Genomic DNA, 26,214 nt, shown 5'->3' with positions numbered 1-26,214 from the left:
GTGGGCACGGCGCGGGGAAGTAGGGGCGGCGTGGGGGAGCGGGCACGGGAGTAGGGGGAGCGTGCACGGCGTGGGGAGTGTGCCCGGGGTGGGGGGTAAGCGTGCGCAGCGTGGAGAAGTGTGTGTGTGTGTGTGTGGTGGGTGTGCGCAGCGTGGAGGTGTGTGCGCGGGGAGTAGGGTAAGCGCGCACGGCGGGGGGGAGCGCGCGTGGTGTGGGGTGAGCGTGTGCCGCGTGGGGATTGAGCGTGGCGAGAGGTGAGTGTCCGTGGCCTGGGGGCAAGTGTGCACGGTGGTGGGGGGGAAGTGTGCGGGGGGTGTGAGGCGAGTGTGTGTGGCGTGGGGGAATGTTCAGGGGGACTTGGGGGAGTGCACACAGCGTGGGTGAGTGCGCACAGGGCATGGGGGTGCACGGGGCTGTGGGCACGGGGTGAGTGTGCACAGGGTAGAGGAGCGTGCGTAGAGTACAGGGTGAGTGTGCAAAACACGGGTGAGTGTGCGTGGCATGGGATAAGCATACACCAGGTGTGGGGTGAAGGTGCACAGCACGAGTGTGCCCAAGTTTGGGTGAGCGCACAGGGTGTGGGATGATTGTGCATGGCATGGGTGAGTGTGCAGGGGGCATGGGCATGTGTGCGCAGCATGCGTGAGTACGGGGGAGTGTGTGCAGCGCGCAGTGAGTATACATTTTGTGAGTGAGTGTGCATGGCAGGGGTGAGCGCGTGGGGTGTGAGGTGTGTATGGTGTGGGGTTAGTGTGCATAGGGCATGGGTGGGTGTGCATGGTGTGGTTGAGCATCCACTAGGTATGTATGGAGCAAGGGTGCATGACATGGGGTGCGTGTGCGTGGAGTATAGAGAAAGTGTGAGCGGTGAGGGTGAGCATCCATGGAGCGCGGGGTGACTGTGCACAGCCCGGTGTGAGTGGGCACTGGGTGTGGGGTGAGTGTGCATGGGGTGTAAGGTGAGTGTGTGCAATGTGGGTGAGTGTGGATGGTGTGGATTGAGTGTGGTTGGTACATAGGGTGAACATGCAGGGTGTGGGGTGAGTGTGTGTGGCATGGCTAAGTGTGCATGGGGGATGAAGAGAGTGTGCATGGTGTGGGGAGTGAGTGTGCATGGCAGAGAGTAAATACATGGAGCATGGAGTGAGCGTGCACAGGGAGAGGGGTGTGCATAGCATGCAATATGTGAGGAGTGGGGATGAGTGTGCCTGTGGTGTGGGGCGTGCACAGGACGCCAGGGGTGCACAGAGGTATCAGGGTATGTGGATGGGGGCTGAGGGTGCATGGCACGAGATGCGGGTGTGCAGGAAAGTGTCCCTGCTGGTGCGAGGCACATGGGTGCCTGTCTGTGTGCACAGGGGTGTGAGCATGAGTGGCACGTGCTGGGGGTGTGACTCTGTGTGTGTGGGCACAGAGCGTGGCTGTGTACATCCCATGGAGGTGCCAGCCCCATTTTGGGCTCCCCCAGCCTGGTGCCAGGGAAGCAGTGCCGCAGGGCCGATGCCTTTGGAGGAGCTGTGGATGTGGCTCTGGCTTCCCTTGGTGGGGCCACCAAGCGCTCCCTGCCTCGGTTTCCCCACAAGCTCTCCTGGGCTGGGCACCCAGATTGTGCCCAGCTCCTTGGCACCATCCTCCCAATGTTCAGGCACCCCTTACCTTCCTGGTGCTGGGCAGGGGGTCTCCCATCCAGGAGCTGTGCAGTGGCCGTGTAGGCTGTCCCGCTCCCTTGGGGACAAGAGGGTGGCACTGGGAAAGCCCAGGGTAACTGGGCTCTCAGTGAACACTGTCTGCCCCAATGCAGCCCCTTCTTGGTCATGGGGATACTTGGTGTCCCCTGAGTTTGGGTGTCCACCCTGGGGCTGGGGGGGCTCTTCTTGGGCGCTGGCGGCTGGCAGGCTGTGCCCCCGCAGCTCCCCGGTGTCCCCAGCTGCCGCGGCCCACGCCATGCTGGTGTTCGCACCGTAAACAGCCAGGCGGCAGCTGGCAAAGCGCTCTCCCCCCGGGCAGGCACCGCGCGTCTCCGCGCCGGCACAGCAGCACTGGCGGGGGCTGCCAGCACTGCTTGCGTGTCGGTTCCTGTTTGCACCGGGGAGGAAAATGCGTTTCCTTTGGGAAATGAGTTGCAATCCCGGGTTGGGCCCGAAAGCTGTGCTGTCCCCCCTGTGGACTGTGGGTGCATGGGGGTGGCATCCCTGCAGACGTCCCTTTTGCAGTCCTGGGGGCGCTGGCTGTTCTCCTGCTCCCTGGCTCCACTCCCGAGTGGGCTTAGCCTGTGGGCAGGTGGGAGAACCAGCACGGGGCTGGCATCTACATTCCAAATTCCCTGCCCACGCAGCTTCGCAGGAGGGGGGGTCACAGACCCTTCTGTCCCTTGGGCAATGCCCTGAGTGCACGGGGAGGTCCCTCGCACAGCATCGCCCCGGCACCCATCCCTCTTCCTCCATAACTGCTGCCCTCCTGGATCTCCCCTGGCACCGAGCAGGCAATGTGGGGTGTCCCACAGGAGGTTGGTAGTGCTGTCAGGACCCCCCCACTCAGCCACACTGCCACTGAAGGGGCCAGAGGATGCCTGTCCCTTTGCTGCAGACTTTGGCTGACGGGAGGGACAGTGTCAGGGCTTGGCAGAGCACACCAGGGGACTTGTGGGGGTGACACACACCGGACCCCAACGTAGGGTCCTGCCCTCCCCACCTCCTCCCACCCAAGACCTGGCTCCCGTGCTCCGTTTCCCCTTTGCACCCAGGTACACGCCGGCTGGACCCCCCCCTTAGCAGGTGGGGGGAGGCAGGGGAGCAGCCCCCTCTGCCAGGCAGCACCCTGGCTTGGGTCACCCAAGCAGGTCCCCGCTAACCCCTGCTTTCTCGGGCCACCCCAGGGTTTACACCCAGGCATGCGCTGCCCTTGGCCTGGACCCACCAGAGGGTGCTCTGGGGGCTCCTCTTGGAGGTCCCCCAGTGAAAGCGGGGCTCCTTCCCACCAGAAGGCAACTCTCACGGCTCTGGGGACCCTGGTGCCCGGGCTCCAGGAGCACAGATGTTTGTGTGTTCGTTAGGATCCTGCGCACAAATAAATGCCAAGGCAAATCAGAGGGGAAACGCTTTCATCCTCCTCCAGCCCTTAATGACATAATCGCTTCCAAGAGAGGGTGTCTCACTCACACGCTGCTGCTGACTTGGGGAGGAGGCCGACCGCTGCGTCCTACCATCTCAGTGCTCGCAGCGGGGGCAGGCAGGGGGGACACACCTGTTTCCTCATGTCCCAGCAACGTCCCAGGGCTGAGGAAGAGCCAGGTGAGCCCTTTGCTCCAGCCTTTCTTCTGCGTTACACCAGCAAAGCCCTTAAGCACAAGATTGAGCATCTATTGTGGCTCTGATCTGTGGGGAATCGGGGGCCTATGGGACACCATCTGGCCCCTCCAAGCAGGGATGGGTGCAGGCAGGCATGCGAGGCTGGTGGAGGATGGTCCTGACGGGAGCATCAAGGCTCAGGGCAAAAACTGGGCCTTCTGTGAGCACTGCTTCTGTCCTTGTCACTGCTGCAGCCCCCCGGTTGGGGTCACAGGGCCATGGGGCTGTGGGACCTGCCACCTCCCAGCTTCTCTCCTGTCTCCAGTGCCCCTTGGCAGCCCCACACTCTGCAGAGGCCCGGCAGGGATGTGGGAAGCTCTCAGAGCTGGCACGAAGGGTGTTGCTGCTGCCCGGAGCCAGGGCAGGAAAGGTGATTGGGGGGGGTCCCTGGCAGAGAGCACTGTGGGTCCTGCCCTTGGAGCTCCCCTGCCCAGGCCAAAGCACCCAGGCAGGTCTCCTCCTTCAGCAGGTTACGTGATGCCCCAGCATGTGCTTTGTGCAGGGGACTGGGGAAGCATCCAGCCCTCTTCCTCTCCGTCATCCCTTTCCTCCATCCTTCTATCCCTCTGTCCCTCCTACCATCTCTCTGTCCCTCCATCCCTCTTGCCAACCGTCCATCTCTACACCCCACATCCTCCTGCCCAGCCCCCAGGCTGCTTCCACTTTCCCTGCTCCTTTCTTCTTCCCTCGTGCAGGAGCAGGTCCTGCCAACACCCCACACCACAGGCTCCACACCCCCAGGAGAATGGGGCTGGCTCTTCTGTTGTCATCTCCATCAGAAGCCCTTTCCAGCACTTCTGCATGCAGTCCCTGACTCACTGGCTCCGTCACCTGCTTCCCTCCTGGCAGGTGCCCTCCTATAGCCCCTTCTGCCCTGGGATAAGCATCCTCCAAGCCCTGTGCCCTGGACAATCATGCAGTGATTTTCATAGGCACTGGATGGAGGGTCTCTGGCATCTCCTTGGAGTAGGCATCTGGCTGGGACTTTGGGATGTCAAAGGATGACCCCTTAGAGACCCACGGCAGGGAAAGGCAGGCATTGAGATCTCTGTGCTGTACCACACTGCTCCCACTTGATCTTACCGACTGGCTGCAGGCCCACAGATAGGACCAGAGGGCAGCACGGGGAGAGACCAGTCTGCTCCAGCCAGCACTGTCCTGGCCATGCCACAGCCTTGGAAGTGCCGATGGCCCCTGGGACCGCCAGATCCAACCAGTCTGTGTGTGCAGGTGTGGGAGGATGGGGCAGCTCTGCTGACACAGATTGGGGCTGAAGGGGTGCGGCGGGAAGCTCTGGGGAAACTTAAAGCATGGGGGAGCAGGAGGATGGACAGAGATGGAGCAGCACCAGGACAGACACTCAGTCTGATGCCACCAGGACAGAGAGGAAGGATGCTGGGAGCTGTGTGGCTTGCAGTCTGCAGCAGGGCATGCAAGCCAGTTTGGAGGAGAAAGAGGAGGGAGATGTTCGCTGGGAGCCCATGCAGCCAGCCACGCACCCAGCCTTTGCTGTCCTGCAGCACAGCTCTCCTCGCTCCCCTGCCCAGCAGCACCCACAGGACCAGAGTGATGGCTGCGTGAGTCAGGGCTGGGCGTGGGGTCCGGGCGACCCTGCCTTTTGTGGCAGCGTTAGTCACTGTGCCAAGCTGCCCCAGCCCAGCAGCACCGGAGCCCCCAGCATCGCTGCCCTCCCTCTGGCTCACACCCCACGACCTGCCCGAGTCTGCTTGCCGTGACTCAGGACCCAACCACACGGCCACCCGGCCGGCCCAGCCAGTCCTGGCTGCCTGGGGCTGGGGTGCTGGCAGGGCCCTGGGCAGTGGGTGCATGCCAGCCCCAGCGCTGTCACTCGGCCACGCTGCCCCTTGCGTCAGGGCGGAGAGGCAGGATCCGGCCGCCTCCAGCCATCCTCGGGAGCATCCTTGTGGTGAGGCAGACCTTTCCTCCTCATCCTCCTCCCAGCACCTGGCAGTGGGTGCCACAGTGGCAGCAGGCTGCAGGGAAGGGGTTGAAGCCTGGCTGTGGGTACCATCCTGCGGGAGCCTCGAATGCCAGGGCTGGGGCAGGCTCCCACCCATGCTGCCTCCACCAAACCACAGGGACTGGCCGTGCAGGGGGACACCCCGTGGCAGAGCAGCCATCGAGCTGGTTGGGGTGCTGGTATGACCGAGATGGGAGATCCCAGCCCTTGCACTGCCTCTGGCAGGGAGAGAGTGTCCCCAAAGGGCCAAGCTGCCGGCTGGGGCGGTGGGGAGGTGGCCGGCTGGGACTGGCCAAGCGCGTCTGTGCGGCGCTGCCCCGGGTGCCTCTCCCCTGCAGGGAGGGATGCACTGCCCCAGGGATGGGTGGAGGGTGCTGGTCCCCATGCAGGGTGAGCAGGGCATGGAGCTGCCTCAGCAGCCACTTCTCCGGCAGCTGTGCCCTCCGGGGTATGCATGGTCAGAGCCCCCTCCCCAGAGATGGAGGATGGCTGCTGCCTTCCTTACAGGGAAAGTAATGAGGCTGCGGGAGGGATTTGGATAAGGTGAGATGCTGGCAGTCAGGAACAGGACTCAGGAGTGGAGGGGTGTCTGCCCTGTCCTTCTGCTGGGGGGGGTCTGAGGGGTGCCCTGGTGGGGGGGCAACTCCCTGCCAGACTCCAGAGCCCACTGCCCTTGCAGATGATGCTTAGTGTGCACTGTGCCAGCAGACCTGGCACCAGAGTGTTGGGGTTGCACGGAGAGAGCAGGGGCCAGACACCAGTGCCAGAGAAGATCAAGAAAAAGGAAGGACACAGACCCCTCACATTGACAGGCAGCATCCCCAAAGAGCACATCTGGGGGTCCTTGTGCACCCCATCTCCTGCTCCTCAAGGGCTGGTGCCCACTGTCTGCACCCTGCTTTGGGTGCCCTGAGTCCCAGCACATCCCCTTGCCTGGGTGCTTGGAGACACTGCAGCAGGGCTGGCCTGGACACCCCGTGGGTGCATGGGTGACATCTGTCACTGGGATCTGGAGTGGGGACAGAGGAGGACAGTTGCTGACAGCTCCCTGGCGGGAGCAGCAGAGCCTGGAGAGGGAGTGTCAGAGGCCTCCCAGGACAGCACGGCTGAGCAGGCAAGAGCCCTGGCCAGGACCCAGCTCTGCCGGCTGGGCAGACCCCTGCTCAGCACCCTGCAATGAGCAGGCAGAGGGACCACAACCACGAGAGGTGGGTTTGTCGGAGGTTTTGGGTGCTGCTGTCCAAACCTTCCCTCAGCTGAGCTGGTATCTGGGTTTCTCAGCCTCCCCCTCATAGGCCTATCTGTGTTACTCCAAACTTTCCTAAAAAGCTTCTTTTTTTGGCAAAAACATTCTATTTTTGGTCTCGGTCCAGAGGGATTTTTTTTCAAGTTTGATTGAATTAATCTGTCCGGCTGTTTTCAACTTGGGCAATTGAAGGGAAAATTGTGCTCTTCCCATTTGAAAGAAAATAAAATGAAACCATTAACATTACAGAGGTTTGGGATTTTTTTTTTTTTTTAACCCAAATATTATAAACTTCCTCTGTTTCCCTTGGGAAGATCATGCAAGTTTTGCAATGCAAACTGCCCAGCACCAGGGATCTGGGCTACACACTCACATGTACAACTACACCCCCTGGACTCCCCAGCTACACGAGGCACCCACACAGCCACCCATGAGCCCCCCGGCTCACACCAGCCCCCCAGAGCTGGGTCCTGCCCCCAAGGGCATGGGGCTGAGAGTTTGGGAGGGAATCGGGGGCTCACACATACTCACACGCACACTCCCACGCGCTTTCTCCCAAGCACAATCCCACACACACCCATACGCTTACACCCCCACGCACACAAGCCCCCATGTACAGCTCCTCAGGCACAGCCACCTGCATCCCCCCGTGAACCTCCACGAACCCCCGTGCACACCCACATCCATGCAGCCCCACGCACATTCCCCCATGCACACCCCTATACACTCTTCCCCCCCCCCATGCCCTCCTATGCACACCCCCAATAAAACTCCCCGGACATCCCCACGCCTTCCCCTGCACCCCCCCACGCACCCCCCCACGCACTCCCTCATGCCCCGCGTACACACACCCCCCCCCCAGACACCCCCAAGCCCATCCCCAGACACCCCGATGCCCACTCCCCATGTTCCCCACGCACTCCCACACCCCCCCATGCCCCCCTCAGCCCTCCCCCGGGACACCCCCGCCCCACCCCGCCCTGCCGTGACGTACCGTGCCGCAGCTCCCCCTGGCGGCCGCCCGGCGCCGCGCCGGCCGCCCCGCCCCGCATCCCGGGTTGCCACGGCGACGGCGGGGATGCTGCGCCCCCTCGGGCTGGGAGCTGCGGGCTCATGAGGGGCTTCAGTGGGTTCCTAGGGGTCTGGAGAGCTGAGGGATGCCTAGGAATCTGGGGGGGGGGGCTCCTGGGGCACTTCTGGGGAGTTAAGAGGGGGGTGAGGGCCCCCTAGGGGCTGCTGGGGTGCTTCTAGGAGTCTGGGGTGGGGTGCTAGCGGCTGGGGAGCTCTTGGGGAGCTCCTGGAGGTCTGGGGAGCTGGGGGGGGCTGCTAGATGTCTGGGACGCTGGGAGATTCCTAGGGGGCTCTGCTGGCTGTTCAGCCCTCTCCAGACCACTGGGCCAGGTCCAGCCCCTGCCTGGCTACCGGCATCACCTGCCTATGCCAGGGCCTCTCCTGGCTACCAAGGGAATGGATTTGGCTCTGCCAGCTCCGGGACAGCAGGGAGCAGTGGTAGGGAGTTGGCAGCTCCCAAAGAGCTAACCCCTCTCCCCAGCTGGGCAGGGCATTTGGAGATGTCCTGGGGTTGCAGAGGAGTCACCCCACAATCAGTGGCCATGTGCCTCTCTCCAAGTGAGAACCCCTTGCCCCTGTGTTAGCTCCATTTTCCATCTTCTTCCCCCTCCACATTTTTGGCTTTTGTGGTCTCCAGCCTTCAGGAGCTGTGATCTGGGGCAATGGCAGAGAGGACATAGGTTAGATCCCTTACTCAAAAGAACTACCTCTTTTCCCCAGGGTTTATCCATAATCCAGACCTTCAGAGCCATGTCAGTGCATCCAGGAGCATGAAAGCAGCCCATTGTGGAGAAACTGAGGCAGACTCCTGAGAGGAAGCTTGCTGAAGGTCAGAGCTAGGACTCTAATATCTCACAGAGAGATTCAGAATCCCCCAGTACAACTGGCCTCACCCTGGCATGGCTCCAGGGGAGAGCAGGGTGACCCAAAGTTTCACAGGACCTGCCTGAACTGAGCTCTCCTGATGAGCAGCGCAGGGCTTGAGGTGTGCTCCAGTGTTTCTAATCCAAACAGACCTGCTCAGCCTACAAAATGGGTCCCCACATGTCCCAGTACACAGACCCTACATCTCTGCAGCTCCCTTCCTGCAGGGCCTTCCTGCACCCACGCATGTCCTTCCTGTCCCAGACATACCTGCACAAACACAGTAAGACACGTGCAAACAAACATGCTCGCACACAGGCACACACAGGGGACAGTGTCACCGGCGCACACACACACACACACACTGACAATTTGTTGTGTATTCATAGACATGCATGAAGACACACGGGCCAACTTGTTTGCACACCCACGAGGGGCTCACATGCACAGTGATGCGTGTGCACGCAAGCTCACCTGCACATATATGGTTGTGAACATGCATAGACGTGTTACCTGTGCACGCACACACACGCACGCTGAACTGGTGGCATGCACAGGTACCTTCACCTGCACCCACCCAGCCCCACTCGCACCCACCCTTGTGTTCCCATGGGCGGGCATGTGGCCGGGAGTTCCCGGGAGCCCCGTGTGCCTCCCCTCTCCCAGCACTGCTGTGGGCAAGCCAGGAGGGAATTTCCAGCTGCAAAGCTGCAGCTGACAGATTTAGAGGCTCCTGCCCCAGCACTTGCTGGGCCAAGTTAATGGTTCACCGGCACCCTGCTTCCCCTGCCCTTCCCCACTGGCTGCCTGGGGTGGGGGGCAAGGAAGGACCCACTGGTGGGCATCACTAGCACCCCACTGCAGCTCCCCTTGCCTTCCAGTGTGCCCAGCACTGCGAGCTCTGCTCCTGCCCTGCCTGGCAGTACCCAGTGCGCGGGGCCTTGCCCGACTCGGCTAAGAGCCCCAGTAGCCCTTTTGCAGAGGGGTGGATGGGCAAAGCCCCCATGCTCTGCGTTGCTACAGCATGGAGGGCAGGCACAGGAGCGTGGACCCCTCTGCCCAGGTTCTGGCTCTGCTGACGTCCCTCAGGGGCTCCTCTGCCCAGTGTGGCATTGCCAGCCAAGCGGGTGCTGCACACACATGTTCCCCTCTGCAGTTAGTTACCTAAACCCCCACGCTGGCTAGAGCTGGAGAAACCAGTTCCCTCTGGGCTCCTTGCAGGATGGGAGGGATCCCCTTGGAGACCCCCAGAGCCTCTGGAGCAGAGGGATGGCAGCCTGTCCTGCTGGGCAGCCAGGCGAGCTGCTCCTTGCCCTGTGTTTGCCCATGAGGGGCACTGGCTGATCAGGTTACCAAGATGTGCCTGGCATGGTGCTGGTCAGCTGAGGTTGCAGATGGCCCACAGCATGCCAAGCGAATGCCTCACATGCCACCAAGCCAACAGTGTCAGTGCCACGCAGGGCTTCTCCATGCCAGGCCATGTGGCGTGGACTGCAGCAACGTTGGCTGAAGACGGAGTAAAAAAATAGAGGATGCCTTCAAGAAACTCACAGCCCATCACCATGGTGTCAGGGCAGCTAGCTGTACCTCCTTCATGAGGGGTGAGCGGAGGGACCGTGGACTGCAGGTCACCGCAAACATCCCAGGTAGGGTGGTGGCAGGACACAAACTGGCATCCCCAAGTGTTGGTGGTCATGGATGATAGGAGGAGAGCACCCACCCAGCCTGGGGGCTGCAGAGCAGGGCAGGAGAGCACTTGCCCTCATCCACACTCATCTCCTGGCTCTACAACATGGAGAAAAGCAGAGAGTGGATAAAAAATGAGCGTGACTCTGCCATGGGTCCCACCATGGCCAGCAGGAACAGGAGGATGGAGGGAGCCTGGCTGATCAGGACTCATGGCCGGGGCAGGACGGCTCTCCGGCCGGTTCCATCCTAGTACAGCAGTCAGCGCTTCCCAGCCCTCCCCAGGAAGCGCTGTGGCACACCAGCTTTAAATAGCTTTATTAGTGGAAGCTCTGCACCCACAGCCCCCACGGTGAGGGCAGTGGGGATGCCAGGCAGCCCCATGCTGTCCCCCGGGGAAGCTGGGACTCCCCAGGGTGCAGAGCTGGGCTCACCCATGCCGTCCCTGCCACCGGCTCAGCCTGTCTCTGTCCCGGGGAGGCCACAGCATGAGCCTGGGGGTGGTGCCCCAAATTGTCCTCCCCCAACCCCAGGCAGTCAGACGCAGAGGCTGAGCTCCTGACGGACGGAGCACTTGCGGCACTGCACCACACAACACCAGTGGAAGCGGCAAAGGCAGTTCTCCTCCAGCACCACCGTCTCGTCCCGGTGCCCTCGACCGCAGCACAGCAGGTCGCACCCACTCGTGTCCATGGCTGTGCTGTTGCAGATGCGGCCCCGGGTGCCCAGCGAGCCCGTCTTACGGTTAGCTGAGCAGAAATCGGGTGAGTCGGCTGAGTAGATGAGGTCCTGCTTGTCGGGAGGTTTGATGTTGTCGCCCACGGGGATGAGGGTTTTCCCGTCATTGCCCCCCATCACCTTGAAAGCCCCGTTGAAGCGCTCAAGCAGGCGGTCCCCCACCTCGCGGAAATGGGGCATCTTCCGCCAGCAGGTCCGCAGGGTGCAGGAGCCCGACAGCCCGTGGCATTTGCACTCTGTCCTCATGTAGCTGCGCACCGCCTGGGGAAGAGACAGCGATGCTCAGACCTCGGTCCCCGGCCTCCCTGCCCAGCACCCCCAGCCAAAACCCTGCCTCTTGGTGCTGCCTTGCCCCGGGGGAGGGTGCTGAGGGGGGCACAGGGAGTTTCCAAAGCACCTGCAAAGGGCTTCTGAAAGATATTTGGTCCAATCTCACCCAAAGTTGGTGCAGGCATGGCTTGAGGGAGGTAAAGTTGGAGGGTTGGGTTGGGTAGGGGCACGGGGTGATGCTTGCAGAGAGGGCAGGGAGCACAGGGGCCTTACCAAGCGCCCGGCCTCGTTGTTGTGCAGGTCGATAAGAGCGCGGATGTCATTTTTGCCCTTCTTGCTCTTGGCATCCATGAACTGCTGGGATTTCTCGTAGCCGAACTGCACGTCGTCCCCACAGCCCCCCCACTCCCAGGCTGTGCCTTCTGTGCCCGGACCCGCTGTGGGCAAGGGGGGAGCCCGGCTCCGCGTCAGCTCACAGCCGCACTGCAGCAGCTCGCCCATGCTGCAAGCCTGCGTGATGGCGTGGCTCACCCCGGCCGCCGTGATGGCATACACGAAGGCTGTCTCCCGGATATCTACAGGAGAAGAGACAGGGCTGAGATGTGGGGTCAGCTCTGGCAAAGACTGTGCAAGCAAAGCATCCCCCCACCGACATCCCATGGGGGCTCAGACCTCCCCTTCTCTCCCTTCGTCTGTGCTCCGTGCTTTTTCCCTGGCAATGCACCCACCCTGGAGCAAGCTGCCTGGGGCAAGAGCTGTCTCTTGCAAGCAGAATGCAGAATTTGGGGGGATGGCCAGGCCCTGTAAGCATTCCTCCACCCCAGCTGTAGGGTCCTAGGGGCAACAAATCTCCTGCCTCCCCTTGCAAGGATAGGTGCTGCCCCATGGGAAAGAGGGGAGCTCTGAGAGCAGGGGGATCCCAGGTGTCCAGGTGGTACCCACAGCTTTCTCACGCTACCCTGCAATGTCCCTCCAAGCAGTAAAAACCCCATCCCCCAGCTGCAGGCTGGCACCTGGAGACAAGTGCTGTGAGGGACACCATGGGTGCCGCTCATCCCTCTGCAGGGTGGCAGCGATGAAGCTGTGCTGCCCTCTCTTCCCCCATACCCGCTTTGCCATGGGGTGCTGCCTGCCCCCCCTCCCTCTGCCGGCACAGCCTCCACCCTGCAGGATTATTTATTATTAGTATTTGCTCCTGTCTCTCTCTGCTCCGGGACACAAATTCCAAGCATCTTTCCCCTGCCCGGACCTGCCGCTCGCAGCCGCAGCCAGCGGGGGATTCTGGCAGCGGGGGCGCGGCGCCCTGTTGGGGGGGCTCCCGTGCTCCCCCCACCCATGCCAGGCAAACCCCTGCCCACCCAAATGCCAGGGCAGGGCTGGCTCAGGGTGGTGACATGCAGAGGGCATGGGGATGGACGAGAAGCTGTGTTTTGGGGGGTGCCCTATCCCTCTGTCTCCACCACTCTGACTTGGGGGGGCTGCGGGAAGAGGTGGCACTGACTCCATGAGGGGCTCCTCCACAAGCCCACGCAGCACCTGATTCCCACTGCTGTCGGTAGGAACTGGACACACTGGTGCCTTTCCAGCAGTGCCACTCCGGGGACGGGTGTCCCCTGCCCTGGCCCTCCTGTCCCCCCTAAGCCACATGACCACCCGCCTGCTCCCACCTGAAACTGGCAGAGCCCTGGGCAGGCAGCCTGCCGCTGGCAGAGGTCCCTGTGCCACCCTGCCAGCCGGGGCCCCGGGGGGATGCTGATCTTCTGACAGCTCTTCCAGACACATGGCTCCCCCCAAGCCAGCCTGCCCTGGCACGCAGCGCCTGGCACAATCGGCAGGGAAGGAAGGGGCGATGGCCGCGACTGCACCAGGGAGACCACGGCCGGGAACCAGAGCGTGCCGCAGCATTCTTGGAAAGAAGAGGCTGTCAGATGGGACGTGCCCATCCGATGGTAGCTGGGAATCCAAGAAATGCTGGGATGGTTTATGCAGTCCCTGCAGGCTTACAGGGAGGCTGGTGCCTGCCGGCACCTTTCAGTGCGGTGCGAGCTCTCTGCTCCTGACACCCACGATTCAGCCTTGGGGACCTCCACAGGTCTAGCTGGGATGTCTCATGTCCTCGGAGTGCCAGGGACTCCCAAACTCACCACTGTCCTCAGGACAATGCTCATCTCCACAGCCCCGGCAACGAGGTTGGGACAAACAGAGCGTGGTGGCTCCTTCAGCATCCCCATGCCTGATGTGCCTGCGTCTCCTCCGACCCAATCTGCCCCTGGGTACCTGCCAGCTCATCCGCCAACATCGCCCACTCGCCACCAGGTTTGGCCCTGGCATCCTGGCACCACCCCGCTTCCAGCCTTGCACCCTTCCTGGCACAGATCCCACCTGCCAGGCTGGTGTGAAAATAGATGACTCCAGAGGCAGGTGTGTCCCCCACGTGCCCTGGATCTCTGCCCCTCAACTGAATACACCTCCGTCCCTGTGTTGGGAGGAACCCACACTTGCAAATCAGCTTCTTAAATGAACCTGCACCCCCCACCACAGGCCGGTGTCTCCCTTGGGGCCCCAGCTCTGCCCCCCACTGGTACCTGCAGCTGCCGGGTGCCCAGGGCACTCTGCCCTCACCAATGCCCCCAGGGAGGCCACCCTGACCCCCCTGCAAGGCCCAAGGACATACGTGCTCTTCCGTGGCCTGGTGGATGCACCAGCGGGAGATGTGATGGCCAAGGAGACCAGGGCTCGCTCCAGCATCTTCATCCACCCCAGCACACCAACCAACGTGGGAACAGGGGCAGGACTAAACTCACCATCCACTAAGTGGCCCTACCAGCCCGAGGTGCTTCAAGCATCCCCCCCTTCCCTATTGTTGCCCCAGCCTCTCTCCCTGGGGACCGTGGCAGGACTTTTCCATCCCTTACAGACTCATGGGTGCCCCCTCACTCTTCTCCTGCTCTGGCTTTGATGCAGCTGGGCTGGGCTTGGACCACTGTATCCACCTGGGTGGGACCTGCCCATCCCTCCCTGCCACCTCACCCCTGACCCTCGGGGTGGCATCAGGGTGCCCACCCAGGGATGCAGGGATGGGGGCCAAGCAATCCTCTCTGCTCCCTGCAAGGCCGGGAGGAGGGAGCTGCAGGGTACCCACGGGGCGAGGGGCAGCTCCCAGTGGCTGTGTGCTGCCTCCCACCCGGGCCCCTTCCCACCCCCCGCCCCACCACACACCCCGGGGTCCCAGGGGAGCAGTAAATCACTGCCAGACGAGGGTGCATTCTTGGGCTTTGTGAAGCCCCGTGCTGTCTGGGAGCATCGGTAATTGCTTCATTACAACACGGGGAGACATGTCCCGGCAGTAAAACCTCAGCGTGACTGCACCGGGGAGCACTGAGCAACCCCCTACACACGCACATGCACGCACATACACACACACACAGGTTTGCACACCCAGACTCTGCTCCAGAAGTCCCGGGGAGGCGTGTGACTGGGCGGCTGGATGCTTTTTGGGAGGTGGAAGGCCGAGGAAGCACTGGCCTTACCCTGCTGCAGGATCTTGCCGAAGTACTTGCTGTGGCTGGTGCAGTTCCAGCGGCGGAAGCGGAATTGGTACTGGCACTCCCGGACGCCCAGCTTGGTGCCCTTGGCCACCTCCTGCACGATTTCTGGCTCCAGCTGGCACAGCTCCGCCTGCTTCCCTGCCAGCCGCTTCGTCTTGCGGCAGATGCTGTTGGGGTCCATGACCAGGGGGCTCCCCACTGCCCTGCAGGAGGGGACAGCGAGCAGAGCAAAACCAGCACCCAAGCCCGGTGGGGGGGGACCAGGGTGGGGATGGGGCATGGCCAGACCTGCTCCCCGGGTCGGAGTGGGGCCACAGGGCAGTGCTGGCTCAGTGGTGACCCTGGGTGACAAGGGGACAGGGAGAGGTATATGGGGAGGACAGGACAAAAGGCATGGGTGGCACCTGCGTGCCAGCACTCAGGGCATACGTTGCCCTCCCCAGCCGGTTGGAGATCCCCAGCTGTGGGGCTGGCTGGAGGACGATGCTGGCACGTGCCACTTCACACCCCGAAGCCCTCAGGGACATCCCTTGGGGGTGATGGTGGTGTACCCGACGGGAGGTGGCAGAGGTGCTGTGCTGCTTAGCACCTGCTCTTTGCATCTGGCACTGACCCAGCACAGCCCTGGCATTGCGGCGTGACCAATGCCCAGTGCAGCTGCGGCTCCTGGAGCCCCGTGGGGAGCCCAGCCAGTGCTTTCGGTGTGCCTCCCCCTCTCCGGGGGGGCTCACTGCTTTACCCCGTGGGAGACGAGACGAGTGACCTTGCCAGTGATAAAGCCGCTTGGTTGCTGGCCAAGCTCCCATGTTCGACTCCCCCTACCCAGGCACCGGCCCCAAGGGAACAGAGCCACGGGCAACCGCGGGCGCACGAGGGAGGGTTGCAGGTGGCATCGCCAGCCCTGCCGATGCCAGCGTGGGAGGGCAAGTCTTGGCTGGGCCCGTGTCAGAGGCGGCTCCTCCTTGCCAGCACAGCTGGAGAGAGGTGCCTGGCTCTCGGGGCTGGGAGGCAAAGTCTGAGCACGACGACGCCCTCCCCGGCGTGCCGCTGGCTACAGAAACTCCTGTACTTTCCCCACACATTTTGCCTGGAGTGCCCTCCACGGCACGGCTCGTGCAGCTGTGCAGCCTGCCGGTGCCGTGCCCCGTGCCAGGGCAGGCGATGCTCCAGCTCCGCCGCAGGCAACGCTGGAGCCGCAGCGGGCAGAGGGCAGGCACGCCGTGCTGACGGCCTCCCACCTACGCCACCCGTCCCGTGGCATGGAGACCGTGTGGCCATGGGCCACCCGAATTTAGCACGCCCCAAACACAGCCCCACTCAGCAGCTCCTCGCCTCCAGCGCCGCTCCCATGGGCTCAGAGCTCATCCTGCTTGATAATATGATTTTCCTGGCTGTGGATGCCCACAGGACCCCAGGGCTGGACTCAGATCCCCCAGCGCTTTGGGATGCCCGAGGACTGCGAGACCACGTCCCCTGGGGTCCCCTGGGGAGCAGCACCCGGGCAGCCCATGCTGCCGGCAGCCCTGCTCGCTGGGGAGCACCGGCTGTGCTACAGCTTCCAAACCCAGACCTTTATAGTCTGGCCAAGCCCCAGGGGCTCGAAAATCACAAGCTGAATCTCGGTGTTTAACTATGTTCTGGGTTTCCTTTTTCCTCTCACGCAGCTGGGGTCTGTGTTTGGGACACCAGTCTGCAGGACTTTGCTTAACATCCTGCCCCCAGTGCAAACGCCCTGCGAGCCCCTTGTTTGAAGCTCGAGGTCCTGCCAGAATCCCCTTGCCCCACATCAGGCTCCCAAGCTGCCTGCCTCTCCTGCCCACCAAACCCCAGCTGTGTTTGGGGCAGACACGCCCTCTCACACAGCCTGGAAAAGGAGCCCTTATGCTTTGGTTGGAGGTTTAAAGGGCTAAACAGCTCAACTGAGAGGCACAGCCTGGAAAGGTGACCTCCAGCAGGGAAACTGAGGCAAGACCGCACCACTGCTGGGGAGCACCCATCTCCCTTTGCTCCCCACAGCTTGGTTTGCCTTTGCTGCGTGATGCATGCGTGCCTCTGCAAAGAGATGGGGTAGCTGGGGAAGCATCCTGGGGCTGTGACTGGGCTGGCACAGGTGCCCCATTGATGGGGAAACTGAGGCCCATGTAGAAACCCACCAGTGAGCCTGTCCAGTCCCATCCCATTGATGACCACATGGGGATTCAAGCCTCCATTCCAGGTTCCTAGCTCTCCCTCCCTGGGGACCGTGGGCTCCCGACATCCGCAACAGGACAGTGGAGGTTTGGCCGCCTGCTCCGGCAGGGTGGGGAAGAAGGGGAGCCGGGACGGGACTTTCATTAAGAGACGACTCTTTGTACTCATATAAAAATGATGCGCCAGCCCCCCGGGGCCGTCAGATCAAATGCTGAACTGCAGCTCACCCCGGCCCGCCGGATCAGGCCGGGAAGAAGAGCTCAGCCCCGCAGGGCCGGGGGGTGGTGGGCGGCTCGCCGGCACCGCGGGGGTCCCCACCCATGTCCCGGGCAGCGGGGAGGCCTGTGGGAGCGCACGGGAGCTCGCCGGCCATGCCGTCGAGGCGTGGGGTGGGCTGCCTAAGTCCGGCGCAATATTAATTTCCGCTGGGCTTCGCTTTCTGGCGCGGGGAGGCTGCCGGGAGCCCGAGAGCTGTTTTGCTTTGGAGGGTTTGGGGGGGGGGAGAGGGGGAGACAAGGGCAAGAAAAATGCTGCCAAACTGCTACCGCTTTGGCAAGGGCTCCGGCGCGGGGCCCAGATCTGCCTGAGCTTGTCCTGCTCCAAGGCCTCCCGCATCTACAATTAAGGTGCCCCACCTCTGCCGCCGGGCACTCCTCCCCCTGCCCTGGTGAAGGAACCAGGTCGCCAGCCCGACTCCCCTCAACCTGCCCGGGGCACCCCGGCCCCCCGCCTGGCAGCCCCCGGCCGGGCTCGGCGCCTCGGCAGCATCCCTCCCGCCTGCCCCCGGCGCCCTTCGCCTGCTGCCGAAACTGCTGCCGGGCAGCGGCCGCCTCGCCCCGAAAGGAGCCGGGACGATGGGCTCCGCTTTCCACCGTGATTTCCTGCACCCCTGTCCAAGGGAAACAACCCCCATTGCTGAAAGTGGAAACTGAGGCACGGAAGAGGAGCTGCAACCTACCGCCAACCTGCTGTTGTCACCCGTTTGGCTGCCACAGCTGCAGCCTGAGCCCGGTCCCGGTGACACACGGGAAACAGGAGTCACTGATTGATGCTTCTGATGCAACCCTTGTGCTCTGGATGCTGTCCTTGCTGCAACAGAGCTGGGGCTCCCAAGAGCCATAATCACCAGCTTTTCCAGCTCAGCCCATGGTCATGGAGCCTCCAGTATGTCCCAGTCTGGTTCCCAGCCAAAATCATAGACCAAGGAGCCTGGCACAAGTACCCATCTCCCCTTTGGACACAGGGATGGTGTGGAGCAGGGCTTCTCGCAACCCCTGCCAGCAGACCATGATTGAGGGGAGCCAGTAGGGTCCCAGTTTGCATGGGTCCAATGGAGAGGGGCTGGTACAGCCATGTGGCAAGGAAGGGGATGGTCAGCCTTCATAAATGGCACCTACATCTTGCGTAGAAAAATGTGTCCTTTGGTCCCGACAGCCCCGAAACCCCAAGGGAGAGTGGCGGTTGTGCTGTGCCAGCTCCACATGGGACCAGTCAGGTCTGCATCTATTGAGTACTGCTGCCTGGGCATTCCCGTGTGGCAAGGTGATCCCGCTGTGGGGTAGGGAGGGCATGGATTGCCTTATATCCAGGTCTCCATCTCAGCCCCTGGATGCCTTCAGGAGGGGGATGCAGGGTGCCAGGGTACCTGGCCCATTGCCCGAGCCCACAGGCACTTCTCCACCTGCTTGGAGAGGCAAGAGCTGCAGGATGCCAGTCCTGGAGAGCCAAGCTACGTCCTCGGGGGAATGTGTCACCCCACATTCCACCCAATGCTGTCACACTCAGTGACAGCCCTGCAAGGAAATCAGACCCCACGGGAGCCTGTCTCTTTCCAAGCTGTGCAAACAGGACAAGAGGGGGGATATGCATGATTTTTCACCCATCCAGCTTTCCCTTCATCCCACGCAGGCGCGTGGCGGGTACCTGGCCCCTCATCCGGGGCAATGCGTGGGTGCTGCCACTAACAGGGCAGCCGGGTGTGGAAAGCAGAGCAGGAGGTGCCCGGGGGCGGGGGGGAGGTTGGGGTGAGTAAGCAGCAAGTCACTGCCCTGGGGGGCACGGCTGGGGCTTGGCTGCCAAGCAGCACCGGGGGCACCAAAGGAGCGGGAAATGCCGTGGACTGGGGAGAGCAGGGGGACACCATTCCCTGCCCTCCTCCTTGCACCTCCTCAGCAAGGACGGCATGCAAACAACTGGGAAGCCACCCAAAGGAAAGAGGCTTTGATGTGGCATGGCATCAACCGATGGACCTGCCAGCTGCAGGGTCACGTCAAGGCTGGGCGCTCGCGGGCAGGAGCTGCCCGAGCTTGTGCTGCGGGTACTCGGGGGGGGATGGAAGGAGCACACGCCCGCAGAAGCACCGGTCCCAAAGCTGTGTTGGAGGGGCTGGGTTGAGATGAAAGGGGTCCACCTCCCCCTGGTCACTGCATCCTTCCTCTGGGTGCTTGTGGAGGCTGGAGCTGGGGTGGCATGAGGGCTGGGCTAGTACATGCCCAAATGCAGGTGCTACATGGGGTGGCAGGACCCTGCACATCCTGAGCGAATATCGGGGTGTGCCCGGCTCTGCCCAGCACCCTCTTGCATGGGTGAGGTTTGAAGAGGTCAAGCCTCAGATGCGAAGTCCAGCCGAGCCCTTCAGCTTAGGGCATGCATAAGGCAGGGCTGGGCAGCCTGGGTGTCACTGTGGGAGAATGGAGGTGTGCAGGAGCAGGGACGAGGGATGGCATGGGCAAAAGGTCAGTTGTCTTTGTGGTACGACACAAGTAGCCCCGTTCTGGAGCCAGTGCCATCTCAAAGAGTGCAAGGGAAATGTTTTCCCTTTGAAAAATCCAGTGGGTCAGCACTGCCCCAGAAGAGGTACAGGGAGATGACGCCGGGCAGGGGCTCCCATGCTGGGAGGTGTTTTGCTGCCCACATGGTGCTGGTCCAGGGGTGAGGGCAAGCCCCAGATGGCTGGGCAGCCCAGTCTGCTGGACGCCATGGGGGGCCATGGGCTGTGGGGTGGTGGGTGTGGGTCAGCAGGGGCGGAGGGTGACTCACAATGTTCACCCCAAGACATGCAGGCAGGGCCCTACAGCCTGCCAGCCTGCCCTTACAGGCTCTGGGCAGTGTGGGTGCTGGTGGGAGAGGCAGAGGAGAAGGGGAGGCCACTGGCACATGAAACCCATCCGGGGGTGTGTGGCTTCAGGGGCCATGGGGTCGGGACCCCATCAAGCAAGGGTGCAGCCATGGGTGGCAGTGGATGGGTCCTCCCTGAGCTCCTCTGAAGGAGCCCAGTGAAAACCTGGAGATGCACTGCCCATGTGCATACATGGGAAGGGGACACAGGGCAGGTGTCTGTCCCTCCGGTCCCCCTCAGACCCACAGCTGGAGCAGAGCACATCTCATATGATGGTTTTCCCCCTTGCTCTCTCTTCCACCTCCCGACTGCTCTCGTCCATGCCCATAGAGAGCCGATGGGTGTTGGGGCACTGGGGAAGCCCAGCTTTGCTTGCCCCCATCCCCACAGTGCCTCTGTCCCTGTGAGCACAGCCCAACCACAAACTGGCTCTGAACCTGCCCAGGGCTTCTGAGACACCAGGTTGGCCCACCCTGTATCCCCGCACCCTCCAGGCCAGCCCAGGAGCCTCAGGCAGTCCCTGCCTGTCCTGCTCAGGGAGGAATCACTGTTGCACAAGGAGCCAGGTGAGAAACATGAAAAGATGAGGGGAGGAGGAAGAAAGAGATTTTACAGGGCTGGTGGGAGCAAGGGGAGCCTATTACCTGCAGCCTGGCACTAACCAAGGCACTAGCAGCACCTGAATGACACATCTTCCCATCGGCACTGACCATAGCCTGCTCCCCTTTGCCACGGAAAGATCCGTGCGTCTGCCTGTCCCTCTGCCTCTTCTTAGACACAGGGGCACAGGGGGTGTAGGACAAGGGTGACTGTATCTTCAGTGAGCCCTCTGGGGACATCTTACCACAATGAGGATGCTCTTTCTCAGGCTACGATGTCATCAGCATGATGTCACTGCTCGTACATCACACACAAACTTTTCTCTGTAGATGCAGCCATCTGGCAGGATCCCAACGGGCACCGTTACCACCCATGAGTGGCCAAGCCTGGCTGCATGCCTGGGCTGAGGACCATGCCCCCCAGGACCCAGCCCCGCTGCACCCCACCGTGCCACTCTCACAAATCAGTTTGTCACCAGCGTGGGAAAAAAATGCCTCAAACAGGCAGCCCCTGCATCCCCCCACACTGCACAGCCAATGCACCCAAGGGTGGGATGGGGTAGGTCGTAAAGACCTCCCTTTCCTGCCCAGGGGAAGAAGCCCCCTTGGCTAAGCACCTATGGGTGCCCAGAGATGCACATGTGAAAGCGTGCTACCAAAGTCCCTATGCATCAGTGACAAGGACAACAAGGAACCGCTCTACCAATGCCACCAGCCCTAGAGCTTCCAGGAGCCCTGGCACAACATAGGGCTGCAACCCTGAACCCCTCCTCACCAAAAGCAAAACCCACAGACACCAGTGCTACCCAGACCTGGCAGAGGGGATGGGGATGGGGAGCAGACATGTAGGAAGCTGCCTGTCGAGCTGGCTCAAAGGGCCAGGCAGCGCCCGGATTTCTCTCCCCCGCATGGGAAGAGCTCCCTGGAAATGAGGGATGATCTCAGCCAGGGGCCAGAGATCCCAAGCTCTGGGGGAAGCAGCTCGTGAATCAGCTGGCTGCTCCAGTGCCCAGTCCCGGGAAGGTCGGCATGTCCATTTGGTGGTGCTGGTGGCCTCATCCACACATCACCTCCTCCCCGCTCCCTGGATCTGGGTTCTGGAGTGAAGCAGAGTGCGTATTGGTGATCCCCCTGCAGCCGCTCCGCTGCCCAGCGCATTTGGCCATGCTGCGTGCAGCTGGGTTATTATTCTTAAATTAAAGGTTCCTTTTCTTCTTCTTTTTTGAGAGAAGAAAAAACAAGTTTGACCCCTTGCCCTCCTCTGCCAAATCCTGCTAATCTCCCCAAGCCGGTGCTGCCAGCGCACGCACAGCATGGTCACGGCACCAGCAGGACCCAGGCTCGGTGGTAAGACGTGGCTCTGAGCAGCCAGGGCGGGGGGCAGCAGTACCCCAACACCCTGCCCTTGCCAGTGCCATCTGCCTGCCTCTGAATTGAAGGCAAAGGGAGCTCTTGCTTCACCTGTGCCCACTCCAGCTGTGGGCAGGATGGCACTGAAATCCTTGGAGCTGGAGCGCAGGGCATGAGCTTGGGGGTGAGGGCTCACTGAGTGGGTATTGATGAGGATGGGACAGAGAAAGCAAGGAGAGCTGAAGGGACAGCCAGGTGTGTGAAGCAGCTGTCTGAGAATTAGCCAGGGAAAAAGAGCAGCTCTTGGGCAGCAGGAGGGACCGTGCCCCGGGATGGCACAGCTACCCCGAGGCTGATGGCGGGGAGCAGGGTGACCCTCTGCACGCACCCTGCCCCAGCCAGCACTCACCCTACCTCGCTCTCCCCTGCTGTAGCAAAAAACACCAAGCAAGCGCCTCTCAAATCCACATTAACCCCTTTCCCGGCAATAAACACAGCGTTTGGGCTCCGGGGGCAAACTCTCATCTGATGTACAACTGACCGTAACAGCACCATTTATATCCACCAAGGCCCCCCCTTTTGCCCTGCACGCCTGGAGCCAGGGCTAGCGAAGGGGATGGAGCCACAGAATAAATCACTGGTGGGCAGGCAGGGGACCAGGAGGGGAAAGGCTTATGGAGAGCTTTATTTTAGGGGTCAAAAGAGTGTGACAATGTGGAGACGAATAGCCTCAGATAATGAATGATAGCCTGGACGGCACGCCGGGGAGCTGGAATCTAAGCACTTAAAACCGGATAAAGACAGGCTGGGTGAAATTCTTAATAGATTTAAATAGTTCATGTTTCGACAGATACCTGGGCTTTCCAAGGCTGGGTCCCAGCTCTGCGCCTGTAATGAATCCCCCACCCCCTCCAGTATCCTGCAAGGCACCGTCTCTGCCTTTGATGAAGGCACCATTACAAACAGGGGTTTTGTCCCCGCCGCGTCCAGGCCACCGCTCGGGAGGGGACACCGTAGGGACCCTCGGGCTTTTAATTAAAGTTGACTTATTGGAGGGGTCTGGAGGCCCCTACGCCCCCTTCCCCACCCCTCAGGCATACAACCCTCCCAGGCTGTGGGCTTGGGGTGCGGGGAGGCAGCCTGCAGTTCCCTCCGCAGGACCCGGGTGTCCCATACCCCTGGGGTCCCGCAGCCCGCTGTCCCCAATGCGCTCGTGTGCCCAAACCGCGGCAGCGTGGGGGTGCCCCCGGTCTGGATCTGCCTGGCCAGCGAGCAGCGGTCCCCTCTCAAGGGCTGCCCTGGGTGCAGGGGACACTGTTGTCCCCAAGCTGGGGCGGGGGGACCATCCCCGGAGACCGAGGGACCCTGCGCGCCCTCCTGGCACCCACCCCGGGATGTCCTACTCACCACCAGAGCCCGATGATGTTGGCGGGGCAGAGGAGGATGAAGAAGAGCCCCAGCTGGGTCCGGGAGGAAGGCAGCATCCTGCCAGGGCTGAGGGGAGCGCCGAGCCCCCTCCGCGCCCCCCGTGGGGACCCGGGCAGCCGGGCTCGCCGCCGCCCCGAGGGTTCGGCCGGGGCCCCGGCGGGTGGGTGCCCGCTGCCTCCCTCCGCCGGGCCGGGGCCGGCGGGCACCGCGGCCGGCGGGGCTGGGCTGGGCTGGGGCTGGGCTGGGCAGGCACCTCCGGGCGGCTGGAGCGCGGCGCGGAGGCTGCTCCGGAGAAGGAGGAGGAGGAGGGACGGGGCTGCGAAAGCATCTGCCTCCGACAGGGAAACCGGAGCCCGGGGGGACGGACAGGGCGGGCCGGGCGGGGGGACTCCTGGGTGCCAAGCTCGTCTCCAGGCGCGCAGCCACGGCCGCGGCGTGGGCACGGCCACGGGCACCCTCCGGCAGCGGGACGGTGGCTGCAGCCTGCCCGGCCCCGCGTCCCGCCGCCGCGCTCGGACGCGCACCCCTTATAGCGGTGTCTGGCTGGCACAGCCCTGTCCCCCGGAGCCCCGGGGACCTGGCACGGCCCTGCCTGGCACAGCCCCACCTGGCACGGCACGGCTTAGCCCCGCAGCCCTTACGGGAGCCTGCCTGGCACAGCCCTGCCTGGCTCCACTCGGGGTCCTGGTGCAGCCCTGCCAAACCCAACCCCTGTCGAGGTCCCCCCTGGCACCTGCCGGTCACTGTCCTGCCTGACCCTGACACCCCTGGCACAGCCTTGCCCAAACCTGGCACCCCCGTGTTGCTGCCCACATAGCCCTGCCTGGCCCTTGTCCCTGTTGGGTCACCTGGCACAAGCCTGGATTCATTGCCCTGCCTGCCCTCAGACCCATCTGTCCTGCCTGGGGACACTGGAGGAGTGACACCACCACCCCCCCCAAGCACCTCCCAACTTTTAGCTCCAACTCCTCTGGGGAGACATCCCTGGGGCAGGGGGACACGCAGGTGGATGATGGCAGCAAGCCCCAGGAGCAAAGAGACCGGGAGAAGAGTGCAGGGAGGGCCAGCTTGTTTATGGTGATCTCATCTCAGGTGCAGCCAGGACCCGGGAGGGAGACAGCCCCCCAGGACCACATCAGAGCAGGCAGCAGGAGCTGCCTGGGGCAAGAGGAAGCTGAGGGGCCTGGGAGGTAGCAGGGCCAGGAGGGGGAGGACCACACCAGGTCTGGGCAGCTGGGGACAGGAGGAGCTGGTGCCTGTCAACGGCCAGGCCAATTTTCTCCTCTCTGAACAGCCTCGGGGATGGTTTCCCAGGGCTCGGCCCAGGGCCCTGGGGTTCTGCTTCCTCTTGCACCATCCGTGACTCAGAGCAGAGTTTGGGGATGAAGCTCCCAGCCCTGCAGCACCAGTGCCATGGATCCTGGGGCTGGGACAGCCACCCTGGGGGGCCCTGATCTACCTCTGCAGCCACCTCCACTGAGCACCCAGACAGCCCACTGGGTTACGCCAAGGGAAATGGGGTGTCTGCCACCAGCAATGGGCAAAGCAGAGCACCCTTACTGCTAGTAAGCTCAACCCTTCCTCCAACAGAGATTTGGGCTCTGTCCCCCTTCCTGGGAGGGTACAACCCCCCCATCCCCTGCTCAGCTCTAGCCCCTGGCTTGCCCATCACTGATCCCCTTGCCCCCATCACCAGCAGCTTCTTTCCTTCACCCTGGCACATTCACTCCGCACCAGCAGCATTTGTTGGTGAATGACTCAGGTTTTATCTGCAACTTGGCACGGTTCTCCTCTCCCTCCTGGGTGCAGGAGGTAAGAGACTCCCACCAGCTCTGGAGGTTTTCCACGTACTCCTTCCCTGCCCTCCCACACAGGGACTGGGCTCCCAGTTTGCACCCTTGGCATGGTGACAAGGATTTGAGTTGTCCTGGCTGCATCACAGGGACATGGGGACCTTCCCTGAGCTGGGCACCGCGTCTGGGCTGCTGGTGTCCCTGGTGTCTTTTGCTTTCACCCACCAGCTTCTATCCTACCTGTCCTATGGGAATCCCATCACCTCGAACCTAGAGGTGGGGGGAGTCAGCAACAGGCAGCTCTTGGGGAGGGGACATCCTTGCCAAAGCTGGGGACAGGCTGACACTGTGCCCAGGGCCCCAGCCCCTGCGGGCAGAGCTCCGCGGCAGCTCACTGCAATGCAGAGCTCATCTGCCGGCGTGTTGAAAGTGCCTGTTGTCCCCCCGCCCCGAGCACCCAGCCTCCTTGCAAAGGCAGCACGGGGCAGGTGAGAAGCCTTTATCTGATTTCCTAAGGGCAGAAAAATCCCTTTGATTTTGCCCCGAAGAGGGGAGCAGGAGGAGGGGGAGCCCCATCCCGGCGAGCAGGTGCGGCTGGTGCACAGCAACTCGCCTTGTCATGTCCCAGCTCTTCGCAAGGCTGGAGGGGGCTGGGGGTGTGTGTGATGCCCCCAGCACGTATATGGGAACTGGCCCCATCACCTGGATCCTGTGGCAAAACCCCTCCAAGAGGGGGGCAGGATGGGCAAAGGTGGGCTCCTTGTCTTGTGCCTATACCAGGGGGGCTGGGACCAGGGGGATGCCTGGGGTTTGCCTCTGCTTCCCAGCTTTTCTCCCAGTTACATAAAAATCCCCCTTTAGCAAGGGGGAAACTGAGGCACAGAGATGCTGAGACATGCTTAAACAGCTGGGGGGTGATTGCCTGCTCCCCCAGCCCCAGGAGTCTGCTCACACGCACACACCCCTTCTGCAACAAGACCTGAA

The 26,214-nt window shown here is 62.4% G+C and overlaps 1 protein-coding gene across 1 annotated transcript; it reads right to left on the bottom strand.

The window, feature by feature from the left end:
* Window positions 1–8,920: 8,920 nt before the first annotated feature.
* Window positions 8,921–23,609, bottom strand: WNT6 (Wnt family member 6). Its single transcript, XM_069781155.1, has 4 exons — window positions 23,417–23,609; window positions 14,735–14,955; window positions 11,478–11,779; window positions 8,921–11,195 (listed from the first exon to the last, which is right to left on the bottom strand). Exons 1-4 carry the CDS (start codon window positions 23,491–23,493, stop codon window positions 10,734–10,736), a joined length of 1,062 nt encoding a protein of 353 aa, XP_069637256.1. The 5' UTR covers window positions 23,494–23,609; the 3' UTR covers window positions 8,921–10,733.
* Between the last annotated feature and the right edge of the window lie 2,605 nt (window positions 23,610–26,214).

This window comes from Haliaeetus albicilla, chromosome 4 (assembly GCF_947461875.1).
Source record: "Haliaeetus albicilla chromosome 4, bHalAlb1.1, whole genome shotgun sequence".
NCBI lineage: Eukaryota > Metazoa > Chordata > Aves > Accipitriformes > Accipitridae > Haliaeetus > Haliaeetus albicilla.
This window is presented reverse-complemented; position numbering and strand designations above follow the sequence as displayed.